Source organism: Miniopterus schreibersii (assembly GCF_964146895.1).
Source record: "Miniopterus schreibersii genome assembly, chromosome: 2".
Classification (NCBI taxonomy): Eukaryota; Metazoa; Chordata; class Mammalia; order Chiroptera; family Miniopteridae; genus Miniopterus; species Miniopterus schreibersii.
The window spans coordinates 123,554,015-123,574,483 of NC_138102.1; the positions used below are offsets into that span (position 1 = coordinate 123,554,015).

General features: G+C 43.7%; 1 protein-coding gene across 1 annotated transcript in view; it reads left to right on the forward strand.

The window, feature by feature from the left end:
* Positions 1-20,469, forward strand: part of LOC308552519 (olfactory receptor OR51C1-like) — a gene marked incomplete at both ends in the record, with an annotated part of 82,740 nt that overhangs the window by 49,364 nt on the left and 12,907 nt on the right. Inside the window, 1 exon segment of the mRNA XM_081127764.1 lies at positions 2,542-2,696. Coding sequence (XP_080983890.1) covers positions 2,542-2,696 — 155 coding nt within the window.

Consider the following 20,469-nt stretch of genomic DNA (forward strand, 5'->3'; position numbering starts at 1 on the left):
CTCAGGCCCTCTCTGCTGCCAACTTATTGAAGATTGTCCTATATCTCAGGCTTCCTTTTCTCACTTCCTTTCTTACACAGGTTCCACTATTTATATCTATCCAGATGACACAGGAAGTCATTTTACATTAGAAAAATCTCCTTATTCCATAAAGAAGCACTGTGACTTCATCATGCTAAACCTTATCTCAACCTCCCCACTCCACACTACTGGCTCTGGGCCTTGTCTTTCACACCTAAAAGGCCCATTAACGTGTGAAATGGAAATAACAAGAATTGATTTGTGCTTTTTCTTAATAATATAATAACTTCCACTTTTATCTATTATAGATTTCTATACATGGTATTGAGTGCCCACTCTATATAGGACCCAAGGCTGAGTGATACATATATGGTGTAGGGGAACTCACTTTAGATGCAATATGGCCCAGAAGCAAAGGCATCTGGGAAATGTTGGACTCTCTGTTTAACCCTCTGTGATTGTTTAACTCTTTGTAGCCTCAAGCTTGACTGACTACCCAGAAAACTAGAATGCCACCCAAAGATAAACCTCCGGCCCCAGGAAGGAGGTTAATGAATGTATAGAGTGTGGATAACTGTCTGATGTCACCTGTTAACTTAGGAATGCATTGTGCTTTCTGGTGGTCTACGAGACTATCCACCATATGGTTTTACTATTAACCCCCCATAAAAAGGGATCTTGTCCTGGGAGGATGTGGATTTTTCCTGGTCCTGTACCACTGGCAGTAACTGTTTTGCCCATGTATGTAAGTTTCTCTTTTTAAAGCTCTTATGAAATTTTGTTGTTTTTGTTAATCCTTACCTGAAGATATTTTTTCCATTGATTATTAGATAGTGGAAGGGAGGGAGGGAGAGAGAGAGAAACATCGATGTGAGAAAGAGCAATGTGAGAGAGACACATCGATTGGTTGCCTCCCTCACATGCCCCAACCAGGGCTTGGGAAGGAACCTGCAACCCAGGTACATGCCATTGATCAGAAATCGAACCCGCAACCCTTTGGTTGGAGGGCCATTGTTCTACCACTGAGCAACACTGGCCAGGGCAAAGCTCTTATGAATTTGAATAAGGCTCCGTGTCAGTTCTTCAAAATCAATCCTGAATTTAGATTTTTGGGGCTTTCCCTCAACATATGAAACAATGTCAGACCCAATCTCCTTCCCAGAGAGCTTAAAGCTGTATACAGTTGCATGTAGGACACTCCTGCTTGCAAAAGCCATTCATCTGTTAAGAGATGTCCCCATCTCAACACAGAATTAAAGCAAATAGGAGAAATAATGAAGTTTCTTTTGTAAAAAAAAATTAAAGTCTCTGCCAGAACTATCTGCTTACCTTTGGGAGGATTGGGATTATAGTATTAGGAAAGCAAAGAGGAAGGGAACTCACTGTCCAGCTTTTGACTTCCAGAGCTGTCCGAAACGAAATAAAAGTCTTAAAAGCCAGTCTTTGTCAAGAGAGGAAATGATTTCTAAATTCCTTGAGCCACTATTAATGTATCAAGAGCAGAGTCCAGTGAATGAAATGAAAGTATTCCAGGGAGAGAACTCAGGGTAAGAAAAGTCCATGCTACAAAGGGGTATGGGAATTGGGAGGTGATGATGTGAAAAACCCACCCTCTGACCCATGGGAAGAAGGGAGACAAAGGTTGTAGGAAAGGTAGAGAAGGAGGCCATCTCCAGACTGAAGTCCTGGAGGAGGGAGCTCATCACATCAGGAAGAGGAGTGCAGATTGCAAAGGGCTTTTTGCATTCCCTTAATTGGAACCCTTGTGGGAGACAGACATGCAGGGGGGTATCTAGTTCCCCGGGGGGCTCTGGAGTGGGACAGACAAGGGTTGGGAAATGTGCAAAGAGACACCTGAGGTCCAGACTCCTTGGGGTCCTCTAGGTGTACAGAATCTAGTTCTCAAATGTCCTCGGGGACTGCCAAGAGCTGATGTGATTCAGGCTGGGGAACTTGCCACAAGATGTCACTGTGTAGGGTGAGGCAAAAAACAAAACACAGAACAAAACAAAAAACAAGAAAACCCCCCACAACTGTTTACTGTGAATTCAAGGTGGGATGGGGAGCAACTAGGGTAAGTGGCTAGATTTCCAGGCTGAAACCCTTATCTCCCATTGAGAGTTGGATTTCTCATTTCCCTCCCTGCCCTTAAGGTAGCACCTAGGATATTTACTCAACACAGAATATTTTCAGTCAAATATACCATTAATTAGAAAAGCTCATGTGCTCTCCCACACCTCGAACTGGACTATAAGCCTGGCTGCTACCCAGTGAGAGGCGAGCTCCTGAGGATTAGGTCTATTGTGGAAAATGAAGTTACATGGCTTTTGTACGTTTGAACTTTAGTTTGCCTTGAGTTTGCTAACTCATTCCTCATATATTCCTCAGCAAACAGGTTTCCTACAGAGATGAATTCTGTAGCAGAAATAGTCATAATTTTTAAAGCAGAAATATTTCCTCCCATGTTATCAGCAACCATTATTCCTTTAAAACTGTCCCTTTCACTTATGCTTTATTTAGAAAGACCCAGAACTGAGAAAACACAAAACTCAGATTCCTAAACCATTTCAAAGACACCTACCCTCTGAAGAACTTACTCTCAGCAGCTCCAGCCTTGCAGCTGTGTCTGAGGAGCTGTCAGAAGTTCTCACCAAACACAGTGTGGAATGGACCAGGTATATCGGGAGCTACATCCCAGTGGACCCAATTCTGTGAACATTTTACACTCCCATCTGTCTCAGTCTTAGGTAACTTACCTGTTGAATTACAATAAATAAAGGAATGAATGAATGAATGAATGAATGAATAAATAAATAAATTCTTCTTAGTTCAACAGAGATAAAGTTGGAATTTTTAAAAAGGTGTTTTTAGTAAGAAACTAAGAGATAATTAAAAAACAAACAAACATAAAAGTAAAAAAAAAAATACACAAGGATTTTTTTGGATTATAGATTTATTATAGTAGATAAAAAAATGCCTTGGCCTAGATCGCCTCAGATGCACAGCTTTTAGGGTACTCAGCCTGGCCTTCCTTTTCTTTTCTTCATCCTGCCAGGGCTTCTTGTCCCAGATTCAGAAATACGCCTTGTGATTCTCTTCTTCCTTTAAGCAGTGGTTTTCAATTGGGGGGCGGGGTGGCAATTTTGCTCCCCAGGGAACATTTGACAATGTCTGGAGACTTTTGGTTGTCACAACTTAGGAAGCGTAGTGCTACCGCATCTGGTAGGTAGAGGCCAGGGAGGCTGCAAAGCATGCCACCATGAACAGGATGGCTGCCCACAACAAAGAATTACCCTGCCCAAATGCCAGCTGTGCTGAGCTTAAGAAACTCTGCTTTAAGGAGAGGCAAGGGGAACAACTCCATTTCAAGAATCATATCCAATATGACAATTAAATGCTATGGTCAAAGGATGGCTCTTAATGGGAAAGAGAAACAATCAGAATTCTATATTTATTAATTAATTAATCCATCCATTTGTCTATCAAATATTCTTTGGTATCTACTATGTGCATGGCACTGCTGAGCATGAACAAGACAGACAGCCTCTGCCCTTGCAGGGCTTATGGACAATTGCAAACAAAGTCATTAAGCACAAAATTATACTAATGTATTATTTAATTGTAATTGTAATTTTTAAAATGGACTATTATAAGAATGTTTTCTAGCCCTGGCCAGTGTAGCTCAGTTGATTAGACGTCGTCCCATGCACCAAAAGGTCGCCATTTCCAGGTGAGGCACATGTCCGGGTTTCCAGCTCAGTTAGGGTCTAGGAGGAGGGGGCATGCAGAAGGCAGCCGATGGGTGTTTCTCTCTCTACATCTCCCTCTCTCTTCTCTCTCTAAAATCAATAAAATACTTTTTTTTTTTAAAAAAAAGAATGTATTCTAAAGGGAAAATAAGTTCCTCTAAAATCAATAGAATTTTGTTATATTTTCTAAAAATTCAATGAAAAAGTCCTTAATGCTTTATTCCCTTGAACAGTCATCATGACTGTTTTTGATGACATGGTCTCCTCAGTCTTCCTTGGTTTCTGAAGGAGTACCATAACTCTTCTTGTTTTCAAAATATCCATTTAAATCTTTCCTAACATCATAGCCTATTGAAGTTTGTTTGCTGCTGAACACAAACCCAACCATCCCTGTGGACACCAGAGCGATCTCAGGAAGGGATGGGGTTGTAGGAAAACCTTGGGTCATTCCAAGAGTTAAAACTAAAATGATAGTCTACAGTTTCCAGCAAGTGGTCAATTCCCTTTCCTGTATAAATGTTCAGTAAGCAGGAAGACCCCATATTTCACCATATGAGTCTATGGTCTTTTCCCAGAGGTGTTGATTGGGGAAGTCTTCCCTGTGGGAAGGAATATGTAAGCTGAGAACTAAAGAATGAAGGTCTCAGCAAAGTTGGAGGAGGCAGAGGCAAACATCCTATAAAAGTGAAAGTCACTTAGGTGTAGGTTGGCATATCAAAATAATCCTTGGATGCAGAAAAGCTAAACACTATGGTCCCTTGCTTCCTTGTTCTTAAGGGCAAAATTCTTGTCTTCAGAGAGATCAAAACCTTACCTTTATACTTGATCCTGGACATACAGCCCTATGTGGAAGAAGGGAATGGTGGCAGAATTTGTTTTACAGTGACTCACTAAATGAGAATCCCGACCAGCTATCCAGCAAATTTATGACAACACAGAAATGCATGCAAAACAAAGCAGTGGGTATTCTCCACTGAGAATGCACAGGCATGCAGCAAGTATTTATGTAGGCCTGACTGAGTGCCACACCAAGGAAGACTTCCATCTCCCTTTTGAGGTCAAATATTCCGTGGAGAATCTGATGAAGAGAATGGAATTCTCTCCTGAAAAAGGCACAATGCACATGCATCCAAAAGTTTGCATACAGTTCCTGGAGCTTTGAGTTCCAGGGCTCATCCATCTCAGGTTAACAGCTGCTTGCAAACTGTAACAATGAATATGGAAGAACATAGTCAATGAATATGGAAGAATATGGGAGATTATTGTGTCCTGTCTTGGCAGTAATGCATTTCAGTACATGTGGCAGGATGTTCAGGTGGAAATGTCCTAGGAGCCGTTTAACATGCTTCCTGGTTTTGTACGATTTTGTAAGTATGTTTAAATCGAGAGGAAGTGGGTGGGTATGCGTCAGTACAATGGGACCCATCCCTCCAGTAACCATATTTAGAAATATTTTTTCTTAGAAAAATGTTCATTGTAGAAATTTTTCCTGGGTTTCTGCCTATTTAAAATATGACCCACCCTTTGCATTTTTTAGGTCTTTTTCATAATCACTCTCTATTGCAAAGCCTGATTAAAGAAAAGGGCAGCCATGTGGATTCTGGGGAGCCAGTGTATGAGGAGAGGCTGAAATATTGTATGTGATTGAGAAAAATCTTTGGAAAACTGAGCCAACCTGCATGACACCTCCTCACCCTGCTCATGGGGCTAAACTGCCCTCTGAGGAAGCTGAGTCTGTGAACTGCACTGCTTTTCTTTGTTGTTGGGTATAAAGTTTGGGGGCTGTAGTATGCTGAAAAGGGGTCCCTAAAGGATATCCACATCCTAATCCACAGCCTCTCTGATGCCTTGAACTCAGTCAGCCCAGTGACATTCATTCCAGACTCATGGCCTCCAGAACTGTGAGGAAATAAATTCCTGGTCCTTTAATCACCAAATTTGTGATAATTCGTTACAGCAGCCATCGGAAACTAGGGGCTCAACTAGGCAATAGAAGGGAGGACAGACTGTCTGGACCAGAGCCTATTTGTCTCAGGTTGTTGGTGAAGTTTTCTGTTTCTTTTCCATTTTTAACCCCAAATATTTCTGAATCCAAATAAAGCTTCTTCTCTCACTTTGATGTTTGTGCTGTTGAGTTCCACTGTCTTATGCAGACTTAATAACTGATTCTGATTTACTGGTCGGAAGTTGTTTTGTTTGTTTCCTTCCATCTCCCTAAGCTTATATTTCCTGCTTCCAAATAATCATTTATTGTTTTGGAAGAATCGGCCCCTCCCTCTCTTTCTCTCTCTCTCTCTCTCTCTCTCTCTCTCTCTCTCTCTCTCTCTCTCTCTCTCTCACTCTCTCTCTCTGTGTCTCTTTCCTCTCCCCACTCCTACTGTGCTCGATCTTAAAATAAAAGTTATGTGCAATAAGCAGCCTTTTCTTTTGCTCTTGTTATTTCCTTCTTTCAGCAAGCTGCAAGGCTGAAAGGCTGCTTGCTCCCCAGTGTCTGAGGCCACCCACGCACTCTGAAGCAGTCTTCAGCAGCTGACAAGTCAACACAAATGACAGTCACAAATGCCTCCATCATGAGTTCCACAAATTCACTATGAAAATGGCTCAGTCATGTAAGAAGAAAAGGAAAATGGTATTTCATGATTGGAATTTTTTAAAACTGAGAAGTGGGAAATAAATTGGGACAGATGATTATTTTTAAATTACCAGCGGTGACAGTGGGAACTAAAAGCAAATCTATATCAGAGAATTTGGTAAATCAAAACAAGCCCTATGAAGGCCTTTTGCATGGAAGACTTCCTGGTGCTTCAAGGAGAAATGGTGTAGTGAGGAGGCCTGCCAAGAGATATGCACTAGGATCTCAGGGGAGACATCATAGTGCAGGCAGTCAGCAAACTCAGGCCCGAGGGTGAAATCTGGCTCCCCACCTGCTTTTGTAAATAAAGCATTATTGGCACACAGATACAGGTCCATTCATTTACATATTGTCTATGACTACTTTTGCACTGCAATGGCAGAGCCCAGTAGTTGTGACAGAGACTATATGGCACATAAAGCCTAAAATATTTACTATTTTGCCCTTTATAGAAAAAATCTGCCCACCCCTGTTAGAATGAAACTGTAGCAGCAGCACTGGGTATAGGGAGTAAGCTCCAGCAATGAGAAATGCCAATAATTACCAAGGGTATTAGTTCCTTAAGCCTGCTGTAACAAATTATTGCAAACTGGGTGGCTTAAACAACAGAAGTGTGTTCTCTCATAGGTTTAGAGACCAGAAGTCCAAAATCAAGGTGTTGGCAGGGTTGCTTCCACTGGAGGTTCTAAATGAGAATCGATTCCATGACTCTGGTCTAGCTTCTGGTGGCTGCCAGTGATCCTTGGCATTCCTTGGCTTGTAGACCCATGATGTCAATCTCTGTCTCCTTCTTCACAATGTCTTCTCCCCATATCTTCTCCATTTCTGTCTCTTATAAGGACACATCATTGAATTTAGGGCCCACCCTAAACTGAGGATTATCTCATCTTGAGGTTCATAACAATTAATTACAACTGCAAAGAGCCTTTTTTCAGATAAAGTCACATTCACAAGTTCTGGGGGTTAGGACTTAAACATTACATTTGGGGAGATACAACTCAACTCACTGCATCAACAAATGTTAACCACTTCGGGGGAAAAGGAGGCAGCTTTAAGGGCTTGGAGATGGCTATGAATATCACCCTCCCACTCTTGAATGTGGCCTTAGGAGACAGGGATTATGTAAATATTTAATTAATTTTGGCATACAGTTTTTACATTTTAAGTAATTATTAAATTCACAGACAACCCTGAGCTTTAATCTTATAATATTTTACTTTCCTTATTCAATTTTCTGTCACTTAATTTATAGTCTACATGTAGGAATGTGGGGGAGTTAAGCTATTGTGGCCCTAAAAACAGCAAAGTGAGCTAAAAACAGACAGCAAGAAGAGGAGGAGAAGCTCAGGACCAGAAAAATTGGTTCCCGCAGTCTCCAGTGTTGACCCTGACTAACGGGAAAGAAGGTTTGGTCTTACGAAGCTGTTAGAAGCAAGGAGTGAATCCAGTGAATCCTTTCAAGTCTGCAAGAACCCTTTTGTCAGACAGGTTTGGTGGTGGTGTTGCTTTTCATCTGTGACTTGAAAACAAGGAGGTGTTGCTGCACTCTGTGTGTCTCATCTTGTCCTTTGTTTTATTCTCTTTACCACATTCCAGTCTAACATTTAGCAGACAAAACTCGGGGGGGGGGGGGGGGGGGAAGGAATGCTGCTCATATTTCTGCTGGGATTTTTTTTCTTTTTCCTCTATCAAAATACATACCATTCTGACCAGAATTCACAGGTTGGGGTGGAACTGGAGGGGGAAGAGCCCACAGTGAACTTGGCATTCTTCTGGAGGAATGTCTGAGTAGAAGTGACAGTTTTCTCATAGGGATTGTCATTGACTGGCAGTAAAACCAAGCTGGAGAGAGAGAATCAGGGAAATTAGGACTGTTCTCCCAAGAATGGGAAATGACATTCCCTTAACGGTGTGTCATCAATGGGGCCCCAGAGCATGAGAGATGAGAGAGTCACAGTAGGTGTCAAAGTAGGAATTCCCTGTCTTAATGTATCTTTCTGCTTGAAATACCTAGAATTGGCTCTACTTTCCTGTGTGAACCTTGTCTATTATCTCCAGGATCTGGGACAAATCAAGACTCCATGAGGTCTTGTAATTTTTAGATCTTTTCTAAGGATTCACACCAATGGCATGCTGGTTTCTTTATTTCTTCCTCATACGTGACAAAGCATCCTGAATTCTTTAAACGTGACTTGCATTTCCTAAGCTGCCCAAGCCTAAGTTAAAAAGAGGTTATAACAATGATTTAAAAAATATATATACATATATATATGTATATATATATATATATGTATATAGCACTTCTCTGAATGTACTGTAGGAGAGGTAAATTTTTCCTCTACCCTCATGGTTTCTGGTTGGGACTGGCATAAGGCAGATTTAATGGGAGAAAGCATACAAATTTTATATACATGTTCATAGGAGCCCTCACAAGAAAAAGGAAGACCCAAAGAAGTAACTAGTCCTAAGTGTTTATATAGTGGGTATATATATATGCCATATACATGGAAAAGTAACTGAAATATGAGTTTTACTGTATCAGAAATAAAAACTGAGAACTTTAAAAAGATTTTTTTATTAAATCACTTTAACAATGATAACCTATTACATGTTAATGTAAACAAATTTTTATGCAAAGTAACTATATTTTCAAAATTTTTAAAAAAGAAAAGAAAATTCTTCCAATAAACCATAAACACAGAAATATGTGCTTCTAATGTATCAACCTTAATGGCCTCCAGTCAACCCTACTCTCTTTCCCATAAAGACACCCAAAAGATAAATGAGTATGTTAATCAACCCCATCTGTGGCCTATTTCACTAATAAAAAACATAGGCATCTCTCACTTCCTAAAGCTAGAGGCATCTTCATTATGATATGTCAATTTCCAAATAAATTAATTAACAAATTAAATATATGAGGAGAGGCTAAAGGAAACTCCGAGTTATTTTAACAAGATCTGTTTGTACAGATTTCTCTCAACCTCAGCACCCTGACTCTGAGGATAAGATGTTTCCTCCTCCTGACACAGGGAGGGCACCTCTCACATGGAAATTTCCCCTCCTGCTTTTAAGGGAAAAAAGGAAGGTCAGAGTGGCCTTTTGCTATCTGCTGTTTTTCAAGCAACTTTAACTTAAAATAATTGATATGCTGGGCAGACTATTTTGGGGTGGCATGTCCTGAACTCCTTTGGTACTTGCCTATTCTGCTGGAACAAAAGTCCCTCTTCAATTTTTTAAATAAAATTTCAGTATATTGTAATTCACAGGCTAATGCACAGGCTTGGGAGTCAGAGACCTGCGTTTATACCCAATTCCACTATTTGCTAAGTAACTACTATTTGACTTCCCTAAGCCTCCTTTCCTCATATACAATATAAAGTGGGGATAAAAGCATAACTACTGTGCAGAGAGGAGTTTTAGCAAGCCTGAGACTGCTATCATCAGAAAGGCCTGATTGCAAGTCGGCCCTTGGCTGGTGTCTGGGAACAAATTTTGGGAGAGTTCCCACCGTTCCATAGAGATAAGCGTGGCTCACTGGGCCTAAACTGTTTGTAAAACAATGTGTTATGCTGAACACCTGTTTTCCTTCTGGGAGTCTGGAGTTTTGGTGAACGCTTGGCAGAGAGTGCCAAGACCAGCCCCCAGTAAAACCCGGGCTCCGAGTCTCCAACGCGCTTTCCTGGTAGACATCATTCCCACATCTCACAAGTTGCTGGAGGGATTAAGCACCTCCGTGTGATTTAGGACTCTTGAAAGTTTGTGCCTGATTTGCTCCAGACTTTGCCCCGTGCTCCTTTTCTCTTTGATGATTTTGCTTTGTATCTCTTTACCGCAATCGGTCCAAGCCTTGAGTAAGACTGTCTCCTGAGTCCTGTGCGTCCTCCTAGTGAGTCACTGAAACAGGGCTGGAGAGATGGGGCCAGGCGGTTTGAGGGCTCTTGTCTTAGTCCATTTTGGCCGCTCTAACAAAATATCACAGACTGGGTGGCTTATAAACATCATAAATTTATTTCTCACAGCTCTGGAGGCTGGAGTGCCCATGGTCAAGGCACCAGCGTGGTCACCTTCTGGTGAAGGGCCTCTTCCTGGCTCATAGCTGGTGCCTTCTCGCAGTGTCCTCACTTGGCGAAAGGGGCTAGGGATCTCTGTGGGTCTCTCTTATTAGGCACTACTCCCGTTCCTGAGGGCTCCTTCGTGACAGGCACCTTCCAAAGTCCCCACCTACCAACACTATCACTTTTGGAGATTAGGATTTCATCTTAGCAAACTCCCAGGAAAACTTACTGGGCTTCTGTTTGTCTGCCCTCTCTCCCCTTATCTTCCTGTCCTTTATCAGAAACGTCCAGAACCTGCCTGGTGGAGGGGCAGAAAGACATATTGATCAAATCAGAATTCCCTTTGGTATACCGGGAAAAGGGAATGACAGAGAACCTCCGTACATTATTTTTTTCCTAACACACATCTGAATTAGTGTTGTCCATTTCAAAGATGTCACCTTGAGAGGCTCCATCCTTTATTACTAATGCCCCAAACCTTTCAGGGTATTCATTTTTGAAACTGGCTTACAAACCACTGCAAAGAAGTCCACTACATTCCTTTATGGTCACATTCCCTAGAATATACCTCCCACCTGGCACCCCTGTGACTTTCTGGGCTTACCTCTTTAATTGTCACAGCCCTCCATTGTTCTGCTGAGAGAGAACTGATTGGCTTAGTGGCTTTCAGAGGACCTCAGGTTTGTTCTGTACAGTACCCGTGACAATCAGCAATGCCTAGGGATCCATGGCCATGGACATAGGAAGGTACAGGAGAAGAATGGAAGAGGAAAGGGGAAAAGAAAAAATATATATAGAAGAGCAAAACAATGAAAGTAAAAAGAAGGCAAAATAGAAAAGAAAGAAATTTTAAAAATTAAGTACTGTTGAAAGCAGAGGAGCAGTTCATTGCAGGTTCCCAGCCTCTGGTGAAAGGGGCTGAGGGTGCGCTAACAGGAGGAGGTGGGAGGGTGTTAAGAGGGACTGCCCAGAGACACCAGTTTGGGATTTTATTATCCACTAAGAAGTAGCTCTATTGACCATCCTGAAACACCAATCAGAAAGAATATATGCACCCCAATGTTCATAGCAGCACAATTTACAATAGCTAGGATCTAGAAACAGCCCAAGTGCCCATTGGTACATTTACACCATGGAATACTAAGCAGCTGTAAAAAAAGAAGGATCTCGTACCCTTTGAGACAGCATGGAGGGATCTGGAGATTATTATGCTGAGTGAAATAAGCCAGTCAGAGAAAGACAAACATCACATGATCTCACTTATATGTGGTATCTAATAAGCAAAATAAACTGATGAACAAAATAGGTCCAGAGACATAGAAGCATGAAACAGACTGACAGATCTCAGAGGGAAGCTGGGAGGGAAGGGTGGGAAGAGATTAATCAAAGAACTTATATGTGTACATGCATAGCCCAGGGACACAGACAATAGTGTGGGGAAGGCCTGGGGTGGGGGCAGGAGCCGGGTAGAAGGCAAAGGGGGAAAAATGGGGGACATCTGTAATACCCTCAACAATAAAAATTAAAAAAATAAAAGAAATAAAGTTGAATTATGAGGCAAGCTACTCAGTCTATTAATAAAGAAATCCACATGTCCTTTCTTTTCAAAGCCATTATCTGTGGTGTGACAGTTGACTACAATGGAATTAATTGTCATATCACAAATGGTGGATTAAAGGATGAATGAGTGAACTAAGTGGGTGGACAGGCCCGTTATAACTGAGTATATAGTTTGATGAATAAAAGAAAAGGCTGGGGAACAAAACAAAGGGGAAAAAAAAACTACTTTTTAAAAAGATAGAAAGAAAATTGGATGTGGAGAACTTTAAAAAACTAGGAAACAATTTACATAATGATATAAAAAGGAAAAAAAATCCATGTTCATTTCCTACCCATCCCCACTTTTAAATTTCACTGTTGGAATGAGCAAAAATCACTCCTGCATGTGGCTGCTGTGTGTGTGTGTGTGTGTGTGTGTGTGTGTGTGTGTGTGTGTGTGTGTCTATACAAAACAATTTATTTAAATTACCTGAGTTAAGTAGCTGATTTCACCCTGTGCATTTGCCTCCAGAGTGTAAAATAAGTTAGATGACTAATGATGGACCCATAAAGTTACTCCTGAATAATTTTTACCTTTAGCTCTAACACAAGTTTTTAAAACAAAAATACATCGTAAACCTGTATAAAATCTTGTTGAAATTTTTTCATCTTTCTTTTCCATAACAAACACTAGAAGCAAGCTGCCTGAAGCATTAATTTGAATGTTTTGGCATCATGCACCCTAGCATTTGATTTTTATAAGACAGTCTTTACTAATGGATCAGGGATATTGAAGTTGCTAAGAAAAATCAAAAGATTATTTATTATTTATTAGCAGATGTGCCTTATTATTTTCTAATCAACATTTTAATATAGGAAATTTGTTTTTATAGACTAGTTTAAAACCAGGGTCACTTGGGAAAAAGAGATTCTGTAGAAAACTGGCAATCTAATGATAACTGAAAAAAAATGTTCTTAGGTGGACAACGTATGCTGATGTTTCTTTTATTAATCAATTGGATATATCAGGATAATAAAACATTGCAAATGGCTCATGCATACATTAAAATGTTTATTATTGGTTTTCACTTCATAAAATAAAAATCTCTACAAAAACTATTCCTAGGAAAATAAAATTTTAATACACTTATCAGCTGGGTTCCTTGGCACTTAGTTTTGTTATGATAATCTAAAATAGTCCACAACCTTGCCCAGTTTGGCTCAGTGGTTAGAGCGTTGGCTCACAAACTGAAGGATCCTGGGTTCGATTCCAGACAAGGGCACGTACTTCAGTTGCAGGCTCCATCCCTGGCATGGTCAGGGTGCATGCAGGAGGCGACCAATCGATGTGTCTCTTTCACATTGATGTTTCTCTCTCTCTCTCTCTCTCTCTCTCTCTCTCTCTCTCCCTTCCACTCTCTCTGAAAAGCAATGGGGGGAAAAAATCCTTGGGTGAGGATTAAAAATAATAATAATAATAAAAATTTAAAATAGTTCACAACCTTGATTGCAAATGAAAATTATCTGAGGAGTTTAAAAAATAGCCTGAGCCCTGGCCAGTGTGGCTCAGTTGGCTGAGTGTTGTCCCATGCACTGAAAGGTTGCCAGCTCAGTTCCCAGTCAGGACACATGCCCAGGTTGCAGGTTCGTTCTCTGGTCGGGGTGCATACGGGAGACAATCCATCGATGTTTCTCTCTCACATCAATGTTTCTCTCTCTCCCTCTCCCTTCCACTCTCTCTAAAATCAATAAAAACATTAAAATATATTGATATCTTGATGCCCAGGCAGCGGCCTGAAGCAATACATCCAGAATCTCTCCAGGGTGGAACAATTTTTTAAAGCATCTCAGGTGAACCAATGTTCCATCAAAATTGTGATCCACCCACTGTAAGCAGCCCCTGATGGAGCCTCCCTTTAATCATCACCTCTGATAGAATCACGCCTCCTCTGCACTAAAAGGAGACATAGCAAATTGTATTGTTGCAAGTTAGGTCTGGGTTCCATTGTACTTTCATCGGAAGTACCTGATAGGTGCTCAATAGAGCCATGATGAACACACACATTTCCAGCCTGGGCCACGGAAGAAGGTTGCCACCATCTGAAGATGGCAGATTCCTCCAGAGCACATAGAGGGGTGCTGTGACTCACTTAGTTACATTACACAGCTCTGAGTCACCCGGCACGTGGCCAGTTAAAGGTTTCAGAACTTGATGTTTCGATTTTTACCCAATAGACATTTTTATCCTTGGAGCGGGGACTGAAGGTGCAGCTGAGTGAATCAGCGCGGGGCTGCTCCCGGGAGCAGTGGGGAGCTCCCAGCTTACGTAACCACACGCTGCCCAAGCATGAGGCTGTAATGTGAGCCAAACGCTCCTTCACTTTCAGCTCAACTTAGTGGAGATAAACTTCTTTTATTCACAGATAAAGTCTTGCATCACTCTCAGTGTTAGTCACTGTTAAAATGGTTGTAAAATGGTCTCATTTTAGAAATTTAATATATTCAGCCTCACATAATAATCAAGCATCCAAACTTGAAGTCTGGGTTGAACAGTCACCCCTTCTCCAGCCCTGGGCTGCCTCGCTAGCCTGCAGTGGGGGAGGAGCTTGTGGTCCTTCTGTTTTCCCCTTCCTCCCAGCTCACCGGTGCTACCTGCGATTTCTCTCTCACCGAGGTCAAAGTAGGGAGAGAGAGGAAAAAGAAGGGAAAATGTTTGTCACTTGGCTGAGCCTGGCAATGGTTAAAGCTGGAATCCCTGGACGGGATCGGGAGGTAGTCACAGGTGATTCTTTTCCGTGGGGGGATTTTGTGGATTCATCAGAGGTTTCTTATTGAGTTCCTTGCTCCTGCAGCTCCCTTGACCTGGGATGATTGATCTATATTCTTGGTGGCCAACTCTGACACTTTCTTCACTCTGAAATACACCTCTAAAAGAGTAGGCTCTTTTAGCTGAGGTCTCCATGCCACTCCAGACAGACCTATAGACTAGGAAGACCCCACACTGCTTTTCTTCTTGGCCCACAGTGGTCCATCTGCACTCACACATTCTTTGCCTCCCCTGTCACCTGCAGTCAGGTCATCTCTATGTAGCAGCACCCTCCTAGCTTCACATTGAGGCGGTGGCCTTTAGATCTCTAAGGTGAGAGTCAGGTGCCCTTCATAAGCCACTGAAGCATTCTCAGGCCTGAGTGAAGAACCAGTCCTCTTCGTTCCTTGATTGCAGAGGGCACTGAAACTCTCTCCAAGTGGTTGCCTTGAAGCCCCCATCTCAAGATCCACCTGCACTGTCTAGTAGGAGGTGCTCCTCCACTGTCTTGGTCAGTCTCCCTAGAAGCAGAGCCTAAAATGGGGATTCTTGTTCAAGTGATTTATTGAGGACATGTTCTCATTAGAAAAGGGGTGAGGGAAACAGGATAAAGCTGTGAGAGAGGGTGAAGCTAAGAAAGATCATGACCCCAGCTGGAGACTAGATTCAATCTGATCCCAAAGGGAAAATGCTGCAGCTCAAAGTGCATCAGAAAGATAGTCCTACCCTGAGGCAAGGAGTTCAGTGTATATCCTGCTAGTTGGGCCAAGGTTTCTGGGGTGCTCAGGGTGGGTATGTACCTACTGGCACTACCTGGCTGAGGGCAATTCTGCAAAGAAAAGGACAGCTGAGCATTATGGGTGGGGAAGTGGGTGGGCCAGGTTGTCAAGGGGCTCTGGAGGGGTATTACTAATGTCTACTATACCCACCTCACGCCCTCTGTCCAAAATATTTTCTTCCTCAATCTTTTCTTAATCTCTTGATGCAAGGATTGCAGATTCTTGGAGACATTTCCTTTTAAATTACTAATTGGAAGGGGAGTGTCTGTCTCACTTTGGTATCTGACATCTGTCACCTCTCCCCAACCCCCAACTGAAAAAAGAGGCAGGAAGGGTTCCATTCTAACACCCCCTTACTCCGAGGAGTGTTCTGGTGTTTGGTATACACCAGTGACCACTGAGATCAATGCCTTCATCCCGCGGGACAGGGCCCAGAAAGATGAGTGAACTCAAAACCATGTCTAGTTGCTTCCCTAGTAGCTGTTAAGAATTTGTGTTCCTCATACTCTTTCTCTCCACAAACCCCACTTGAGATATGGCTGGTGAGAGAAGGGTGCATTCTCTGTCCACGACATTGAACACGGTCAACTGGAACACACCCGTGACTTTCTCATAAAAAAGCAAGTGCATTAAGTAAACTGACTAACAAGCCATGACCACGCTGGGCTAGAATAGCTTTTTGCAAATCTCACTGAGGCATTCCAAAGCTGCAATGAGAACAACTGGGGAGATCGTGATCTAGGAAGTATGGCAGTATACAGCCGATATCCCAAAGAGCCCTAGGTGGGAGGGGCATGGACGCCCACTCCAGAGACGCCACAGAAGGGCTGGAGTTAATCAGGGGGGAGGAGTAATGTGGACAGCTGACAGCCTCAGCTGGTTTCCCATGCCCCCCCCCCCCCCCCCCCCCCCCCCCCCCCGGTGATACAACTTCCTGATTCCTACTAAAAAGGTAGGAAACCATTCATGGCCCATTCCTGTCCAGGATTCTCTCTTTACTGAATCACAAGGATGTTGGAGCTGGAAAGGACCCTAGGCTTTACCTTAAAAAGTTTTTGCTTTCACAGATGAGGACTGGCACACAGAGGTTATTATGAAGCACTTGAAGACTAGCAATTCACTGGCCAAACCTGGCCTGCAGTCTTAGTTAGAATAGGAATTAGTTGTAAAAATTGAAAAATCAGGAGATTTTTCACACACACACACACACACACATCTCCTTTTGGAAAACTAGACACTTGGCTACCAGGTCAAGATGTGGGGGTTCCATAAATTGGGGAGAATATGATGACAGTTTTGTGGCAAACAGCAGCTGGCATTGGAAAATGTTGGCATGAGTTAGCAAGGCCCCAGACACAGGGCTGGCAGTCAGGAGTAAGATTCCAGCCCCCTTTTGGAGGAGTGGGGCACCGGTCAGAACAAGACAGAACTGAATCTTGAAAGAAGAGCTGTGGTCTCAGGGGAGATCTAAGGTCAGAAGAATAGTCCTAGGTCTCAGTTACGTTGCTAGAATGTAGACCTGACATCAGAGCAGATCTGGGAGGTGGCTGACTTGTTGCAGAGCCACGTGGGCTCTGTAAGTTCCTGCTTGCTGAGCTCCTAAAGCTTAGGGTGGGGGTTCAAGGGGTCAGTTAGCTGGGAGCTTAATGTGGAGAGAGGAGTGTCTCAGGGCCGGGCAACCGAGCCAGTGGTAGATTCCCAGCCAGCCTCCTTTGCCAGGCATCCCACTCACTGTGTCTCATTCACCTACACACTCAACCTTCACAGAATTAGAAAATTGGCTCTGCTCTGAGTCTTCATTATGAATATGCCTCTTGTCATATTCATAAATAACAAAAATAAAACAAAACAAAGGGAGAATTCTGAGGTTCTTCAGGTTGGCAACAGGTAGAAAATGAGCCCACGATAAGTACCATGTGAAACATCAGTGGGGCTTAGTGGGCACTGGGTTTGATGAAATAGCCCCATTGTACTAAAGGGAGAAAAATAAGTGACAGCTATGGAGACAGGTGGTAAAAAAAAAAAAAACACAACAAAAAAACTTGTCTCTGCACCTACAGATACAGAGTTTTACTGATGTGCCTTTAAAGGTGACTTTTTCAGATAATTGTGCCTCGCTATGAGCTGGCTCTGGTTTCTAAGACGTGTTTCTTTTTGTTAATTTGTGGATAAGATAAATCATTTGATCTGGGTACAAAATAAACACCAAAAAGGTCAGCCAAGCTGAACGCATAATAATTGCCAATATTTTCTGGGTCCCTGCCGAGGGCCAGGTGTCAGGCTGGCTGCTTTATGTTTCAGTCAGTTCTCACAACAACCCAGGAGCTTATCTCTATTCGCATGTGGGGAAACTCAGGCTTAGAAAAGTGAAGTAAGTTGCCCACGTTCACACCACAGGTGAGAAATAGAGCCTGATTCATAGCAGCTTGGCCGGTCCCCAGAGGCAAAGCATGTTAAGTCCTCTCCAAGGAGCAAGCACGTTGCTGGTTGACCACCCCAGCATCTAGCGCTAAAGAATTCCAGTCTACGGGAGTCACTGATACATTCACTGATGGTCCCAATTAATGACCTCCCTGTGCCCAGGCCCTTCGCAATCAGATTTGTAATTATAACCATGAGGACAGCCAAGCATAATAATGGCTGACATTCAGTCAGTGCTCACTGAGGATGAAGTACTGCCGTAAGCCCTTTATGTGGATCCTGGCAATCGTTTGGTTATTCAGTTATTTGTTTATCAATAAATTGGTTATATGGAATTAATAGTAGTTCTCCATGTTATATATATACAGGGTGGGGCAAAAGTAGGTTTACAGTTATTTGTATGGAAACTAATACAATAATTAATAAATAATAATACAAGAATAAACTCTGTTTTACGTACTCGTGATTGTAAATCTACCTTTGTCCTGCTCTATAGTATGTCAGAGGAACTACTTATGATTTGTTTGAGTTCTTGTTAAGAGAAGCAGGATAGTCCAAGCAGTTGGGAGTGAGAGGCAGGCTATCCTGAGCCAGGCAGGGCATCCGCCCAGGAGTCGCTTCTTCGGCCTCTGCCTCGCCTCCCTGCTGACCACAGGCCTTCCCCGCCTGCTTCTGAAGGGAGGATTCTCTGCATGTGCCTCCTGTTTTAGCTACAGGCTTTAAGGAAGATCAGTGGAAACTTTGGAGATAGGGCATCATGACTATTCTTCATATTTACAAGTCAGTTCGTCTGATAGGCAGTAAAAAAACGGGAAACTTGAAACACTTGTAGACTTTAACCCAACAGTTCCACACTTAGGAGTCTGTCTAAGCAATACGTGAATAAACACATTAGAATGTTTGTCCGAGTGCTTTTTAAAATATGGAAAATAGACAACAACCTAATTTTCCAAAACAGAAGATCATTGAAGATTTCCCCAAAGTGTGTTATTAAAAAAATTAATTTTTTAAAATTGTCTTTAAAGGCTGGAGGGAAAGCTGGGGAACCTCAGTTCCTTAAATAACTTGTAACAGTTGCGATGGGGCTTTGTCGTTTTGGTTCTAGTCCTTGAGAGCCCTGACCCACCAGGGGTGGAGGCAGGGCAGGGGCAGGGGCAGGGGCAGGGGCTGGAGCAGGGGCAGGAGCTGAAGCAGGGGCAGGAGCTGGAGCTGGAGCTGGAGCTGGAGCAGGGGCAGGAGCAGGAGCTGGAGCAGGAGCTGAAGCAGGGGCAGGAGCTGGAGCTGGAGCTGGAGCTGGAGCTGGAGCTGGAGCTGGAGCTGGAGCAGGGGCAGGAGCAGGAGCTGAAGCAGGGGCAGGAGCTGGAGCAGGAGCTGAAGCAGGGGCAGGGGCAGGAGCTGGAGCTGGAGCTGGAGCAGGGGCAGGAGCTGGAGCTGGAGCAGGAGCTGGAGCAGGGGCAGGGGCAGGAGCAGGAGCTGAAGCAGGGGCAGGAGCTGGAGCTGGAGCTGGAGCAGGGGCAGGAGCAGGAGCTGGAGCAGGGGCAGGGGCAGGAGCTGGAGCAGGGGCAGGGGCAGGAGCTGGAGCAGGAGCAGGAGCTGAAGCAGGGGCAGGGGCAGGAGCTGGAGCTGGAGCAGGGGCAGGGGCAGGAGCAGGAGCTGAAGCAGGGGCAGGAGCAGGAGCTGGAGCAGGAGCAGGAGCAGGAGCTGGAGCTGAAGCAGGGGCAGGAGCTGGAGCAGGAGCAGGAGCTGAAGCAGGGGCAGGGGCAGGAGCTGGAGCTGGAGCAGGAGCAGGAGCAGGAGCTGGAGCAGGGGCAGGAGCTGGAGCTGGAGCAGGAGCAGGAGCTGGAGCAGGAGCAGGAGCTGGAGCTGGAGCAGGAGCAGGAGCAGGAGCTGGAGCAGGGGCAGGAGCTGGAGCTGGAGCAGGAGCAGGAGCAGGAGCTGGAGCAGGAGCAGGAGCAGGAGCAGGAGCTGGAGCAGGAGCAGGAGCAGGAGCTGGAGCAGGAGCAGGGGCAGGAGCTGGAGCAGGAGCAGGAGCAGGAGCAGGAGCAGGAGCTGGAGCAGGAGCAGGAGCAGGAGCTGGAGCAGGAGCAGGGGCAGGAGCTGGAGCTGGAGCAGGAGCAGGAGCTGGAGCAGGAGCTGGAGCTGGAGCTGGAGCAGGAGCAGGAGCAGGAGCAGGAGCAGGAGCTGGAGCAGGAGCAGGAGCAGGAGCAGGAGCAGTCTTCCTTAGGCGTGCGTGGGGAAGGGGTACATTTTCAGCAGGGCATTTAAAGAGAATTAGCATTCCAATAGTAAATTCAGAAGGCTGGTCTGCTTTTTGTTACCGTGTACTGGCAATTCTAAGCAATACCAAACGAGAAAATGCTCTTCCCTGAACAAAATATTTTGTAGGTTAGGTTTAAATAGTAGCTGTGGTTAGTGTGGAGTTTAAGTAAATTTATATAAGCTTCGCATTAGGTTTTGTTCTTAT